The sequence below is a fragment of the Heterocephalus glaber genome, unplaced genomic scaffold (assembly GCF_053883595.1).
Source record: "Heterocephalus glaber isolate CG9 unplaced genomic scaffold, H.glaber_assembly_v1.0 deba00000621, whole genome shotgun sequence".
Classification (NCBI taxonomy): Eukaryota; Metazoa; Chordata; class Mammalia; order Rodentia; family Bathyergidae; genus Heterocephalus; species Heterocephalus glaber.
Genome location: NW_028258153.1, coordinates 35,510,673 through 35,527,406, shown reverse-complemented (window position 1 = coordinate 35,527,406; position 16,734 = coordinate 35,510,673). Strand labels below are relative to the sequence as shown.

At 39.2% G+C, this 16,734-nt stretch overlaps 1 protein-coding gene across 16 annotated transcripts in view; it reads left to right on the top strand.

The window, feature by feature from the left end:
• Auh (AU RNA binding methylglutaconyl-CoA hydratase) overlaps positions 1 to 16,734 on the top strand; it is a 192,567-nt gene that overhangs the window by 48,015 nt on the left and 127,818 nt on the right. For 11 of the 16 annotated variants that reach the window (XR_002391024.2, XR_015449237.1, XR_002391021.2 and 8 more), the window contains one exon: positions 15,400 to 15,486. The exons of the other annotated variants lie outside the window; for them this stretch is intronic. Coding sequence is in view for 8 of the 11 variants with exons in the window: in XM_087206371.1 (XP_087062497.1) it covers positions 15,400 to 15,486 (87 nt within the window). In the remaining 3 variants the exon portion in view is untranslated. The remainder of the gene's footprint in view (positions 1 to 15,399; positions 15,487 to 16,734) is intronic. 16 annotated transcript variants of the gene reach the window in all.

The following is a 16,734-nucleotide window of genomic DNA, read 5'->3' as shown; positions in this document are numbered from 1 at the left end:
TACAGCTGTATTTGAAATGTGTAGTCAGTTTTGATAAACTTATATGTGCCAGGTTCATTTATATCAGTGAAAGAAAGTGTCATTAAATAATACAGTCCTTTGCTGGTGTGTTTGTGAATATGTGTGAATATACTTATGTGTATGTATGTATTTGTAGGGTGTGTGTGTGTGTGACATACATACATATATATGTGTATATATATAGCCACTATGGAAATCAATATGGAGATGCCTCAGAAAATGAAAACTAGAAATCTCACTTGACCCAGCTATTCTCCTTTGAGGTGTCTTTCTGAAAGAGTTAAAGACATCATATTGCAGTCATACATGCATACCCATTTTGTAGCAGCACAGTTCATAATAGCTACATCTTGGAAGCAGCCTTTATGTTCACCAACAAGTGAATGGATAAAGAAAATGTATATATACAATGAAGTACTACTCTGCTGTAAAGAAGGATGATGAGCCATTTGTAGGAAAATGAATGCACCTTGAGATCGTAATGATGAGTGAAGTAAATCAGACACACAAGCCTAAGTAGCACATGGTTTCCCTTTTGTGAGAAACCCAAGTAATAAGTAAAGAGCAAAATAAAAAACAAATAATAGGAAGTAGGAAGATCTTTTTCAGATGAGAAGGGGATCAGGAGATAGAGGGAAAATGGAAGGAGGGGAGGGAAAGGGCTTGAAAAAAGGAATTAAGATGTGTTATGTACATGTACCAACTCTACACAAGGAATGTAATCATATACTACCAACATATACTATTAAAAAAGACCAAGAGGGCCAGGGATTTAGCTCAGTGGCTCTGCCGTCTGCCTCGCAAGCTCAATGTCCCGAGTTTGATCCCCGGTACCAAAAAAAAAAAAAAGACCAAGATCCTATGTACAAAAACTTGAATGATTCAGAACTAATGACCTTACAACATAATTGTTATAATGTTATATAATTGTTATAATGTTAAATGTTATAATTATAATGCCTTATAAATTGATGAGCATTTCATCTTTTACCACTGAAGAGAATGCAATTTATTTCTCATCCACTAGCTTGGCACAATTTAGTAAGTGTGTTAAGGTTCAGGAAAAACAGAACCAATGGGATGTAAAAGGAGATCTGTTATGAGGAATTGGCTCCATGTGATTATGGAGGCTGAGAATTCTCACAGTCTGCCTCTGCCACCTGGAGACCCAGGAAAGCCAGTGGTGTAATTAGTCCAAATTCAAAAGCCTGAGAACCAGGGGAGCTAATGAAGTCTCAGTCCAAGGGCCAGAAATGGTGAAAGGATACCCCAGCTCAAGCAGAGAGGTAGGCCTGAGAAAAGGGACTAATTCCTTCTTTCTCCATTTCATTATTGAGGCCCTACATGAGTTGGGTGATGAGGGACAGCCACATTGGCATCTACTCAGTCCATGAATCATATCCTAATCTTGTCCCAGGAATGCCCTCACACGGGTAGGCTTGGAGCTGGGCACCCCGTGGCCCAGTCGGATTAAGCACGTTAACTGTCACAGTGAGTAGAGCAGTGCTGCCTGCTGGAGATCCTGTGTAGCAGTGTGCAGAGGTAGGGCCACTTTGAAAAGCAGTTTGGCATAAGCTTTTAAAGAGCATGCTTGAAACTGATGAATTGTTTTGTCTGGAATTTTCTATTTAATATTTTTGGATCAAAGCTGGCAGCAGGTAACTGGACTGTAGAAAGCAGAAGTACAATGAAGAGTAGTATTTTCTTTCCCACGTTAGAGATGCTGTTCGTTCATTTTCTGTTGAGAAGTCAGCTATCAGTCTTACTCCTTTTTAGATATTTATGTGGCTTTCTTTTTGGCAGTTCTAAGATTTTCTTTTTGCCTTTGATTTTCAGCACTGGTTTTGGTATAAGGTGTCTTTGTATGGTACTTTCCCTGTTCGATGTTTGATTATTAGAGTCTCAGTTGAAAGGCTGGGTATTATGGGTCCCTTTCCTTGGCAAGCTGTGAGTTCCAGGTTTTTGTCTCATTCTTAGAGATTGTTTAGAAACTGAGATTTACTTCAGAAACTTGTATGTTCCTCGGTGGGCTCTCTTTTCTGTCGTTCCTCTTTCTCCAGGATCTTGGCTTCTCTTTTTGTTGACCCAGTAGTCCTTGCGCTAGCATTTTTTTCTGGTCCCAGTTGGCTAGCAGTGCTCTTGGGCATGTGTGCTGGGGCTCATCCTGTTGTTTGTGGAGGAAGGTGAAGCTTACTGTAGTTTCTTTCTCTCTGGCTTGCTGGCCTTCTGTTGTCTTAGTTTCTCCCCATCCTCCTGAGAATCGCTGTCTTTGATATTTTCTTCCAGACTTTAATGGGATTGATCTGATGATAGCTGTTCCATTATAGCTGTGGTGGAAGTCCATATGAGGAGTTTTTTAAATTAAAACAAAATTTTTGTAAGATAACCAGTATTACAGCATTATTGTATGCTGATGAGAGTGAGGATGGCCAGGAAGCAGGTAGGTGCTGGGCCGATGTCTTCAAAGAGACAAGAAGTGGTTGAGTCTAGTGAAAAGGGAGACAAGTTAGTCTCACAATTTCCTGTATTTACATTAACAGGAGACAGGACAGAGTATAAGGATTCAGTCCTGGTAGGTGGCTAGATTTGGTAGGTGCTAGAGGAATTTCTCCAGTGAGTCTGTTTTCTAAGTAAGTTGGTATCAGGTTTGTTAGGTGTTGTTGAGATTTGAGGAGAGAACTTGTGGTCTCTATAGGAGTCGGAGAGTAAATGGTCTAGGAAAATGCAGTAGGATTGCTGGTGGCATAATAGCTCAGTTGAATTTAAAAGTAATAGAACTGAGAAATGCTAAACCTTAAGACTACTGGGCATTGCCAGCTGATGTAGGAAAGAATAGAGGTGAAACTATTTTTAGGTTTTGAATGTTCAGCATTTTAGGATATGTTTCTGAAATTCAAAGATATTGAAAATTTTAAGTGGTCTCAGAGTTACAAATGTTGAACACTTCAGGGAGAATGGTAATCATTTCTAAAATAAACCTTGAATCCTGAAGAAGTCTCTCCACTTTGCAGTGTGGATAAGGCAGTTCTAAAAAGAAGAGTTCGGTTTTCCAGACCTCTCTGGGGGCCTGGTGTGAGAGGGTCCATTCCAGGTATCAGGAGCAAAACTTGTCACCCTCCAGCTCCAGGCCTGCAACTCCAGAGTGTGGTTTCACAGCAGGCTCTGAGGTCACAGTCAGATTGGGGTTGTGTTAGATGGCAGCCTGCTGGGTCACCTGCCTTGAGGTTCACCATGTGGTCATGGGGGGGTCTTCTCAGGACCAAGTCATCTAGAGCCCGTGGCTGTGGCCTTAGACTTTCTTCCCATGTGTGCCTGACTCCTTTTTACGTCATTCATCAGTTCCTCATCCCCATATGTCACAACATTTAGCTACTCCAACTAACAATATGTAACAGCTACCAGGTACTAAGGAACATGCGATACTCTCAATTTAAGATTATATTCTCAATTTTAAATGGTAGTGAGTTGAAGCATGTATTATTTTCTTAGCATGTCCAACTAAGTGTTTCACCTGTTTGACCTTACTAATATTTTTCTTTTTGGGGGTTAACTTTTAATTTTTCATGGAAAAAATTAGATATGAAGACAGATCAGGCATTCAAAATTATTAAGTAGTTTAAGCAAGTACAGTGTTTTATATCCCCAAATAACATTCTGTTTTGTTTTTCTTTTTTTCAGATTTATTTAAGTTGATAAAATTGTAGTATTTATCACGGAAAACATACTGTATTAAAGTATGAATGTAGAATGAATGGTACAGAATGGTTAAATCTAGATAATTAAAATGCATATTACCTCATCGTAACAGCTTTTAATCTTATATTTAAAAATATTATTATTTATAGTCATTTTGCTGTAGGCTAGGTTTCTTGTGTTTATTCCTCCTGTGATTTTGTGTCCTTTGACCAACATCTCCCCAGTCTCCCGCCACTTTCTAATGCCCCAGCCTCTGGCAATCACTATTCTGCTCTCTATTCCTGTGAGATCACTCTTCAGATTTCACCTATGAGAAACGTCATTCAGGATTTGTCTCTCTGTGCCTAGTGTGTCACACTTAATATATGGTCCTCGTTCACCATTGTCCCAAATGACAGGGTTTCCTTTGATAAGGCTAAATAATATTCCATTTTCTGTGCACATTTTCTTGATGATGGATGCTTAAATTGATTCCATATCGGCTCCTGGTACAGAGGAAGGGGCTTCCCAGCCACCATCACTCCTGCCGCTCCCAGCCCAGAGGAAGGGGCTTCCGGGCCGCCATCTGACCCGCCGCTCCTGGCCCAGAGGTAGGGGCTTCTGAGCTGCCCTCCCACTGCTCCTGGTCCAGAGGAAGGGGCATCCTGGCCACCAGCCCTCCTGCCACTCCCAGCCCAGAGGAAAGGGCTTTGGGGCCACCATCCATTCCACTGCTCCCCGCCCAGAGGAAGGGACTTCCGGGTCGTCATCCATCCCACTGCTCCCGGCCCAGAGGTAGGGGCTTCTGAGCCGCCATCCCACTGCTCCTGGTCCAGAGGAAGGGGCTTCCGGGCCACCATCCCTCCCGCTGCTCCCAGCCTAGAGGAAAGGGCTTTTGGGCCTCCTTCTGTCCCACTGTTCCCAGCCCAGAGGAAGGGGCTTCCAGGCCACCATCCCTACTGCTGCTCCTGGCCCCTGTCCCACCTCTCCCAGCTCAGAGGAGGTGAGCAGCGCGGGCGCCAACAGCACCACCCCGCCCCACCAGTTGAAATGAGAAAACCCATAAACAAGTCTCAAAGCCAGACTTCCAGATCACCTACAGCAACCCCAAAGGGAAATGAGATGGAACACTGTGATACTCAACCACCTGGACCCACTGAACTGGCAACAAAAGGGGATCTGGAAAAAAATGAAATCAGAACTAATTTCTCAGGTAATGGGAAATTGTGCTCCTAATGCAAGACATGATTAATAAATCTAGAGAGGAGCTCAGGAACATAATGGAATCCCAACATAGGAAATAAATGGAATCCATAAAACAGATGCAAATAGATTTCCAGGAGATGAAAAACTCCATTGAATCTCTACACAGCAGAATGAGCCAATGTGAGGACAGAATTTCAGATATAGAAGATAAGATTGCAATTAGTGACCAGGAAAAGAATAATTGCTTTAAAATTGTAAGGGACCATGAGAAATCAATCTAGCAACTGCTAGATGATGGAAAGAAGAATAACGTAAGACTGATTTGACTCAATGAAGAAACAGGAGAGAGTGCAGATGACATAAAAAAACTGTTCACAGAAATGATGGCAGAAAACTTCCCAAGCAGGGGAAAAGAACTTGACATAAAGATAAGTGAGGCATATAGGACTCCAAATAGCCTTGATCAAAAAAATCTATGCATAGGGATATAATTGTTAAGATTCTAGAAACCCAACAGAAGAACAAAATTCTACAAGCAGTTAGAGAAAAGAAACAAGTCACATACAAAGGAAAGCCCATCAGAATCACAGCAGACTTCTCAGCACAAACCACCAAGACAAGAAGAGCTTGGACTGACATATTCCAAGCCCTAAAAGAAAGCAGCCTCCAACCCAGATTGATGTACCCTGCAAAACTATCTTTCAAAATGGATGGAGAAATAAGATACTTTCATGACAAAGAGCACCTTAGGAACTTCGTGAATACCAAACCAGCACTCCAAAGAATTTTACACAATAGCCTAGGAACAGACATTGAGGATCACAACCCCAGGAAGCAAAGCAGAATGAACCCATCTGGCATGACAAGAAATTAAATGGAAAGGGGGAGAACCCAACTAAAAGAAAAAGTCATGTCAATGACAAGTCAGTACGTTTCAGTTATAACCATCAACGTTAATGGTCTCAATACACCAATAAAAAAAAACAGACTGGCAGAATGAGTCAAGAAGCAAAATCCAACAATATGCTGCATACAAGAAACACACTTCATTCAAAAGGAAACTCATAGACTGAAAGTTAAAGGGTGGAAAACAATACTCCATGTGACAGGAACCCGAAAAAAAGCAGGAGTAGCTATCCTCTTTGCAGATCAAGTAGATTTCAAACCAACACTGATTAAGAGAGATGAAGAAGGACACTACATCCTTGTAAAGGGAAGAATCCAAGAGGAAGAGATGACAATCATAAATACCTATGCACCAAACACTAGTGCACCCAACTATATAAAACAAATACTAATGGTCATGAAAAGTCATATATGCACTAATACAATTGTAGTGGGGGACCTCAACACCCCACTGTCACAAATAGATAGATCAGCTAGACAAAAAATAAGTAATGAACTACTAGAACTCAATCGAACTCTTGAACAAATGAACTTAACAGATGTTTACAGAGTCTTCCACCCCACAAAATCAGAATACACATTCTTCTTAGCTGCACATGGGTCATTCTCCAAAATAGACCACATACTCACACATAGAACATGTTTAAGTAAGTGTAAAGGAATTGAAGTTATCCCCTGTATATTATCAGACCATAGTGCGATGAAATTGGAGATCCATAGCAAAAGAAACTGGAAAAATTTCATAAACACCTGGAAATTGAACAACACACTTCCGAATAACCAATAGGTCACAGAGGAAATTAAAGAAGAAATCAGACAGTTCCTTCAATTAAATGACAATGACAATACAACATATCAGAATCTATGGGACACAATGAAAGCAGTCTTACGAGGGAAATTCATAGCAGTGAATATGCATATTATGAAAACAGAACGAGCCCAATTAAACAAGCTGATGCTGCACCTCAAGCTTCTAGAAAAAGAAGAGCAGGACAACCCCAAAGCTCATACAAGGGAGGAAATTATAAAGATCAGAGGAGAAATCAATGCAATGGAGACTTAAGAGAATGATACAAAAAAATTAATGAAGCCAATAGTTTGTTCTTCAAAAGAATCAACAAAATTGACAAACCTTTAGCCAACCTTGTCAGAAAAAGGAAAGAAAAGGCCCAAACCCATGCAATTAGGAATGAAAAGGGTGAAATTACAACAGACCCAGCAGAAATCCAGAGGATCATCAATACCTACTTCCAGAACCTATACGCCAATAAGATGGACCACACAGAAGAAATGGACAGATTCCTAATACATATGAATTACCAAAGTTGAATGAAGAAGACCTAAAAATTCTAAACAACCCAATAGCAACCAATGAAATTGAAAACATAATTAAAAACTTATCAACTAAGAAAAGCCTGGGCCCTGATGGCTTCACTGCTGAATTCTACAAGACATTTAGAGAGGAACTACTGCCACTACCGTTTAAACTCTTCAATGAAACTGAAAGGGAAGCAATACTCCCAAATTCATTCCTGGAAGCAAGCATCACCTTGATCCCCAAAGCAGAGAAAGACCCAACTGAAAAAGAGAACTATAGGCCAATCTCACTAATGAACATAGATGGAAAAATCCTTACTAAGATACTGGCAAATAGAATGCAGAAGATAATGAAGAATATCATACACCCTGATCAAGTGGGATTCATCCCACAGATTCAGGGATGGTTCAACATATGCAAATCAATCAATGTAATACACTATATCAATAGAGCCAAGGACAAAAACCATATGATTATCTCCGTAGATGCAGAAAAAGCATTTGACAAAATCCAACATGCATTTATGATAAAAACCCTACAAAAGATTGGAATAGATGGTCTCTACCTCAAACTGATACAAGCCATCTATGAAAAACCAACAGCCAATGTCATACTAAATGGTCAAAAACTGAAATCCTTCACACTAAAATCAGGAACAAGACAAGGATATCCACTATCACCACTCTTGCTCAATATAGTTTTGGAAACATTAGCCATGGCAATTAGCCAAGAGAAAGAAATAAAAGGAATAAAGATAGGAAATGAAGAAGTCAAATTGTCATTATTTGCAGATGACATGATACTCTATATGGAAGACCCCAAGAACTCCACCAAAAGTCTTCTAGACTTAATAACCAGATTCAGTCAAGTAGCTGGTTACAAGGTCAACACACAAAAATCAATAGCTTTCCTCTATATGAATTACAGACTTACTGAGAGAAAAATAGGGCAAATGATTGCTTTCATAATAGCATCCAAAAAACTGAAATACCTAGGAATCAACCTAATGAAAGCAATCAAAGACCTCTTCTCTGAAAACTGTGGCACTCTGAAAAGAGAGATTGAAGATGATATCAGAAAATGGACAGACATCCCCTGCTCCTGGGTAGGAAGGATTAATATAGTGAAAATGGCCACACTTCCAAAACTGCTATATAGATTAAATGCAATTCCAATTGAAATCCCAGCAGCATAGTTCATGGACCTTGAGAAAACAATCCAAAAATTCATTTGGAACGAGAACAAACCCAGAATAGCAAAAGCAATTCTAGGTAACAGAGACATGGCAGGGGTTATCACAATCCCCAACCTGCAACTCTACTACAAAGCTACTATGATAAAACAGCATGTTACTGGCAAATAAACAGACCTGAGGACCAGTGGAACAGATTAGAAAATGCGGAAACAACGCCAGACACACTCAGCCATTTCATCTTCGACAAAGGAGCCAAACACCCTCACTGGAGGAAAGATAGCCTCTTTAATAAATGGTGCTGGAAAAATTGGATTTCAACTTGCCAAAGATTAAAACTAGACCTATGTCTCTTGCCATGCACTAAACTAAAATCGAAATGGATTAAAGATCTATATATTAAAATAGAAACTCTGAATCAGTTGGAACAGAGGTTAGGTAGAACCCTTGAAGACATCTGTGTAGGAAAAGATTTTATGAACAAAACCTCAGTTGCCCGTGAACTAGCACAAACAATCCACAAGTGGGATCTCTTTTTATTAAAAAGCTTCTGCACAGCAAGAGAAGCCACCAGCAGTGTGAAGAGACAACCCACAATGTGGGAAAAAATCTTCACCTGCTTTTCCTCAAAGTTCTAGTATCTCGAATCTATAAAGAACTTAAAAAGATCAGACCTCCCAAATTTAAAGACCCAATCCGAAAATGGGCATCTGAAATGAACAGACATTTCTCAGACAAAGAAGTAGAAATAGCAAATAAATACATGAAAAAATGTTCAACATCACTGGTCATTCAAGAGATGCAAATGCAAACAGGGCTGAGATTCCACCTCACTCCAGAAAGAATGGCTGCTATCATGAAATCCAGCAATAAGAAATGCTGGCGGGGCTGTGGGGAAAGAGGATCCCTGTTCCACTGCTGGTGGGAGTGCAGACTGGTGCAAGCCCTGTGGAAATCAGTATGGAGATACCTCAAAGAACTAGGACTGGAAGTCCCATTTGACCCCACTATTCCCCTGCTGAGGATCTTCCCCAAAGAATTAAGAGAATCATACCACAGTGATATATGTTCACCCATGTTCATAGCACAGTTTGTAATAGCTAAAACTTGGAAACGTCCCGCATGCCCATCAACTGGAGACTGGATCAAGAAAATGTGATTTTTTAAAATAAAATGGAGTACTACTCAGCCATAAAAAATGAGAAATTAGAGTCATTTTTTGCTAAGTGAATGCACATTGAGGCCATACTCTTAAGTGAAATAAATGGGACACACATGTGTAAATACCAATAGTTTCCCTGGTGTGAGAAAGTGAAAGTGTAAATAAGGACTAAATGTATAATAGGTAATGTGAAATAGGAAGAAAAGGGGCAAAGGGGAAGGAAGTGGGAGGGCTAGGGGAAAGGATAGAAGGGAATGGGATTAATATGAGGAAATGGAAAAATAGGAACAAAATCTTTGTAAATAGGGAGGACTGGAGGGGTTGAAGGGAGGGCTGGGCAAGGGTGAAAAATAAGAACCAAGAGAGACTGTGTAAAGGTGCAAATTTCCAATGATGAATGTCATTATATTGTATACCTAAAATATACCAATGATTAGAATGAATAATCAATAATGTAAAATGGGAAGAAAAGGTCCAAAGGGGTAGGGGTAGTGGGAGGGGCAGGGGAAAGGAAAGAAGGGAAAGGAAAAATGCTGAGAAATGGAAAAAATGGAAATAAAGTCTTTGTACATAGGAAAGTGTGGAGCGCATGAAGGGAGGGCTAGGAATGGGGAAAAAATAAGAACCAAAATGTATCATGTAAAGGTATAAGTTCCCAATGAGAAATGTAATTGTGTTGTATACCTACAATGTACCAATAAAAGAATTTAACAAAAAAAATTGATTCCATATCTTGTCTGTTGTCAGTAATGCTGCAGTATACATGGCGTGCAGATAGCTCTTTGACACAGATCATTTCATTTTCTTTGCATATTTTTAGTAACCCTTTATCCATGGAGGATATATTCCAAGACCTGCAGTGGATGCCTGCAACCAAGAATAGCACTAACCCTCCTGCAGGTCATCCTAGGAGCTATGGTAAAAAGTGGAACCGCTCATCATGGGGCCTGGTGGGAGGCCTTTCAGTCACTTTAGAGTATGCTTCCACGGGGATTGGGGATTGTGGGATCCTGGCCCTTCTTCCCAGCCATGAGGTGCCAGGGCTCTACTGCCGTGCTCTAGATACAGAGTAACAGGGCCCATCAGTCATAGAGTGAAACTGTGAGCCAAAACTGTGAGCCAAAAGAACATTTTCTTCTTTTTAATTTGATTCTCTCAGGTAGTTGGTACAGTGACAGAAAGTTGACTGACTCAGCTGGCACACTTTAGAGACATCTTGGGTTCCTAGCAGCCCACTGCAGTAAAGTGAATGTGGCAGTCAAGTGCCTGTCACATAAAGCAAGTCACATAAAGTTTTTGGTTTTCCAGTGCATACAAAAATTGTTTATATGATACTGTAGTTTAAATAAAGTAGCATTGTTTTAAAAATATATCCTTGGTAAAAATAGTTAATTGCTGAAAAATGCTACTGATCAACTGAGCTTTCAGCCCCTTATAGTCTTTTTTGCCAGTGGGGGATCTTGCCAAAGTATTGATAACCGTTGACTGATCAAGGTGGTGATTATTGAAGGTCAGGATTTATTCTTTTTTTTTTTTTTTTGGTATGGGGAATCAAACTCACGGGCTCACACTTGCCAGGCAGATGCTGTGCTGCTGGGCTACATTCCAAGCCCATGAGCTACATTCTCAGGCAAGGGTTTCTTAAAAGAAGAAGACACTGAAGTATGCCACATTAATTGGGTGTTCCTTTAATGGAAGATTTCTCTTCCATAGCATCTGTTGCTACATAATAGCATTTTAACCCACAGCAGAACTCCTTTCAGAATTGGAGTCATTCCTTTCAAACCCTGCTGCTGCTTTAGCAACGAAGTATATGCAGTATCCTAAATCCTTTGTCTTCATTTCAAGGCAGTCATAGCATCTTCACCAAGAGTAGATTCCATCTCAAGAAACCACTTTGCTTTGCTCATAAGAAGCAGTTCCTCATCTGTTAGTTTTACATTAATTTTTAAAATTGTAGTTCTCTTGCTGTTTCTCTTACATCAGAAGTTACTTCCCCACTGAAGTTAGAAGCCCTTCGAAGTCATCCATAAAGGTTGGTATGAACTTATTCCAAACTCCTGTTACTGGCGGTACTTTTGAATTCCTCCATAAAACACAAATGTTCCTAGTGGCGTCTAGAATGAGGAATCCTTTACAGAAGCTTTTCAGATTACTTTGCCCAGATCCATCAGATTTGGAATCACTAATCTGTGACAGCTGTGACCTTATGAAAGTGTTTCTTAAATAAGATGACTTGGAAGTAAATAATTACTCCCCCTTGTGTTCAGAATAGATGTGTGTTTATGGGGCATGAAGACATTCATCTCATTGAATATCTCCTTGAGAGCTCTTTGTAACCAGGTCCATTGCCAGTGAATAATAGCATGTTGTGAGGAATCTTGTTTTGTTTCTGAGTACTTCTCAATCTTTGGCTTAAAATATCAGTAAATAGATGTATGTCATCATCTGAACTTTGTTGTTGCACTCACAGCACACAGGCAGAGTGAATGTGGTCTCATTCTTCAGGGCCCTAGGAATTTGGAAGGGTAGAGGAGTATTGGATTTAACTTGAAGCCAGGCATTGCCTTCTACCTATGAAAATTACTGATGGCCTCTTCCTCCAGTACGAGGCTGTCTTGTCCACACTGAAGATGTGCTGCCTTAACTTCAGCTGGACGTTGTGTGTGTGTCTCCCTGCAGCTCCACATGAGCACTCACAGCAGCTCAGGTTGCGCTTTATGTTGTGGCGCCACTGCTCTCTCTCCTTAAGCCTCGTGAACCAAATCTGCTAGCTTCAGAGTTGTCTGTAATAGCTTCCTACTCCCTGTCAGCCTTAGTATATAGGCATGGACCTTACTCTGGATTAGGGTTTGGGTTAAGTGCATGTGTGGCTGGTTTGATCTTATGTCCAGATTACTAAACTTCTCCCCCATCAGCAGTGAGGCTGTTTTGATCTTTGACAATTTCTGTGTTCACTGAAGTAGCACTTTTCATTTCCTTTAGTAACTTTTCCCATACATTTGTAACTTTGGTTCTTTGGGGCAAGGGGCCTAGCTTTTGGCCTATTTTGGCTTCCAGCTTGGTTTCTCACTAAACGTTATCATTTCTGGCTTTTGTTTTGAAGTGAGAGATGTGTGACATCTTTTCATGTGGACCCTTACTTAGAGGCGGCTGTAGGTTATTAATGGCCCCATTTCAATAGTGTATCTTAAGCTCTCTGTTCTCTGTGAGCACTTAATGGCAACCCCAAACTATCGTAATAGTAACCTTATACATCACTAATCAGCATAAGAGATGTAAAAATAAGAGATCTAATAATACTGAAAAAATTTGAAATATTTTGGGAATTACCAAAAAGTGACAGAGATGTGAAGTGAGCGCATGATTTTTGGAGAATGGTCCTATCAGTACTTCTTGATGTAAGGTTGCAGCAAACCTTCAGTTTGAAAAAAATGTGGTATCTGTGAAATGCAGTTGAGTGAAACCACAATAAAATTAAATCTGTCTGTGTTTTTCCTGTTCATTCTTACTATAGATCTTAGCAGCCTCAGCATACAATTTTTTTTCTTTCCTTAGCAAGTCAATTACTTTTACCTTTTCACTTAAATAGAGTACTTTATGCTTTTTTTTTTAAAAGGCATATTTGAATTGCTAGCATCACTACTCTTGTACTTTATGTCCATTGTTAAGTAAAATAAGGGACACTGAACATACTGCACTACTGTGATAATCAGTCTGATAAGTAAGGTGGTGACTAAGCCTCACAGATGGGTATCGTATACAGTGTGGATACTCTCAGGGCATGATTCATATCTACAGTGAGAGGAAAAGAACAGTGTGAAATTTCATCATGCACCTCAGAATAGTGGGCAGTTTAAAACTTAATGAATTGTTTTTTTCTGGAATTTTCCATTTCTTTGGACCACTTTTGTGAGTGGGTAACAGAACAGTGGAGAAAGCCATGAATGAGGAAAGACTTGTTTATGCCCAGCAGTGGGATTGCTGGGTCATAGTGATGGTCCTGTTGTTCGTGCTTTGAGGAACCTCCTGTAGTTTCCATAACAGCCATAACATTTGACATTCCCATCAGTAACGTTCAAGGCTTCTCTTTCTTTGACATCCTCACCAGCACCTTATCATTTATCTTTTTTGAGAACTGCCATTCTAAACTGGGGTAAGGGAACATCTCATTGTAATTTTAGTTTACGTTTCCCCGATGATTAGTGATGCTGAGCATTTTTTCACATTTTGACTATTTGTATGTCTTCTTTTAAGAAATGCCTATTCACCTTCTTTGCCCATTTTTAAAATTGGTTTTTCTTACTGAGTTGAGTTCCTTACATGTTTTGCATATTAATCAATTATCAGCTGTATGGTTTGCAAATATTTTCTCCCATTCTGTTGTTTCCTTTGCTGTGTATAAGCAATCTTATTTGTGTTTTTTCTCTTGTTAGCATTCTTGTTTTAAAAATTTATGTGATTGTTGTATATATATGTTTCTGTAACTATTTTTCCTTCAGTAGGTTTATCTGTATTGATACTCTTAATTCTCTTTTGTTTCATATATAATATTGTGTTTATAAGTGTCCTACTTTTATTATTAATTCTCTTGTTAACAGAGATTTAGGTTATTTCCTATTTTTTGCTATTTTAGTAATGCATTTAATGTTACTTCTGTTTCTTGTTTATATGTTTGAGGTTTTCTGTGATACATATAATATATATGAACTGATGGGGACTCCAGTTCTGCCTCCCCTGGAAAGTGTATGAGTCCTGTCTATCCTGGATATCATGCGTAGTCATGATCCATGTACAGTGAACTAATAAGAGAGTAAAAAGCTTTGGGTTTGTTTGAATGGAGAACAACATTTTCTAGATCTTAAAATGTCTTTGTTGAGTTCAGAGTTAATGATGTCCGTCTCTTCCTGTCTTTAGTTTTATTAAAATGTCTTGAGTTCAGAGTTAATGTTCTTTATTCTCCCTCAAACTTGCCATCTTCCTACCTCAGCCACTTGGAGTGCTGGGATTATAGGTATGAGGCAACCAGGCCTGGCTAGAAAGTTAAGGATCTCTTAAAGAATTCTGTAAGTCTGTTTTTTTTTGTTCCAAAATTAGGATTTTGTAATAAAATCATAATTATGAATTGTTTCTTGGTTCCTACTTTAAGGCCAGAATTTCTCAGATGTGGTTTGTAGGAACCAAGCTGGCGTCTGTAAAGTCAGGATGGCTTGATGGCACTGAGTACAGTGTGCACATCTGTTGGCTTGGCCTTGCTCTAGTGAGGCCCGGGCAGTGTCAGTAGGACTGCCAGTCTGTTTGCAGGAATTAGGTGCTGGGACCAGTGTATAGTTGTTGGTGAACATGGATGTGTTTATTTGTTTTTATTTTTATTTTCTGTGGTGCTAGAGATTGAATTCAGGCCCTTTCAGGTGGTAGGCAAGCACTCTATCCCTGAGCTGCACCTTCAGACCTTTGTATTTTAATCTTGGGACAGGGTCTTGTTAAGTTTTTCAGGCTACCCTCAAACTTGATCATCCTGCCTCAGCCCCTGCCTACCAGGCATTTATGGCATGTGCCACCATTCTTGGCTTTACTTGTATTTTTAATGAATAAACATTTAAATTTTTTCTTGGTTTTAGTTTCATTTAGATTAATTATCCATCAGTGCAATCCAGTTTCTCTTTTGAGAATGGGATGGGTCTGGAGGCCAGAAAGCTTGAGAAGCACTGCTCTAACACCTTGTAGTTTATGAGCAAACAAATGCTTTATTCCAGCTGATGGCAGCCACTGGGGAGAAGAGCTTATGTTGTAAGAGTTCCTTTTTCAGATGATTCAGGGGACCTTCCAGTTGTATGTTAATCTTAAGTAAAGTTTCAGTTCTTTGCCTTACAGTTTTGTGTATAACAAGATTATATTTGTAAATAAAATGCTTTGCAGGTGCTGACCTTAAGGAAAGAGCCAAAATGCATTCCAGTGAAGTTGGTCCTTTTGTCTCCAAGATCAGAGCAGTGATTAATGACATTGGTAAGCACACTTAATTCTCTTTTCCACGTGGTGATCTCTCCTGTCAGAGTTAAAGTTACACACTGTTTTTTTACATAAGTTTTAGTCAAATACTTTATAAGTAGGTAATCATTGATCCACAGGTGGTCACTTTAAAATAGCACTACTCAATTGGAAAAAAAATTGTGTAAGACACTTTATAACTACAGATTCTTCCTATGTTGGATGGTATAGCATTGAATGTACTTAATCATAAACCCTAAGTTGGTGTGGCCATTTACTTATGATGTCTTTATCTTTTTTTTTTTCCTGTGCTGGAGATTGAACTTAGGACCTTGCTCTTGCCAGGCAGGCTCAGCACTGCTGAGCTACATCCCTGGCCCAAGGTTTTTTTTTTTTTTTTTTGCACCTGGCATCAAACTCAGAACCTTGCGCTTTTGAGGCAGGCTGTGGCACCACTGAGATAAATCCCCGGCCCCAGATGTCTTTGTCTTTTAAATAACTGTGCAAACATTTATGGACTTGGATCTTACTGCACAAATACTGTCATACTGTTTCCTCAGAATTATAGCACAGATCAGCGTACTTTCTTGTTAGCTAGTTTCAGTTTACTGTTGCTTGCTTATCCGTAGTCATCAGAAATTTTAAATTATTTCATTAATGAACATTTATGGATTTTTAGTTCTATTTTTTGCTGTTTATTAATTTTTATTAAAGCAGTGAATATCCTTCTACATAAAGATAGATTCCTAAGCATTGTAATAATTTATGTTTTCCTGAGTTAGGAGACAATACCTGATCTATAGTACCGCCACCAGCATCTAATGCTGCTATTGTTTGAATTTTTCAAAGGAAAATAAAAACACATTTCATCATTTTAATTTTTACCTCTCCACATGCATTCGTGGTATTTTATCTTTCAAATTAGATGTGCCTTTTCCCTTCTATAAATTGCCTTTTCACATCCTTCATCCTTCTATCGGATTATTTAATATTTATTTAAAAAATTTTTTTTGTTTTTTCTACTGTGGTACTGGGGATTGAATAAAGGCCACATACATGCTGAGCAATACTGTACCACTGAGCTGTAACACCAGTCCTAAAAGACATTTGTATATTAATCTTTTGTTATTCATTGCATTAAAGAGAATGTCTTTTTTTTTTTTGAGAATGTCTTTTAATGTGCCACTCTTATTTGAGTTCAGTAGGTTCCCACCATTATTCTTTTTCCTTAAAATTTTTCTTTGTTGATATTCACATAACAGCTTT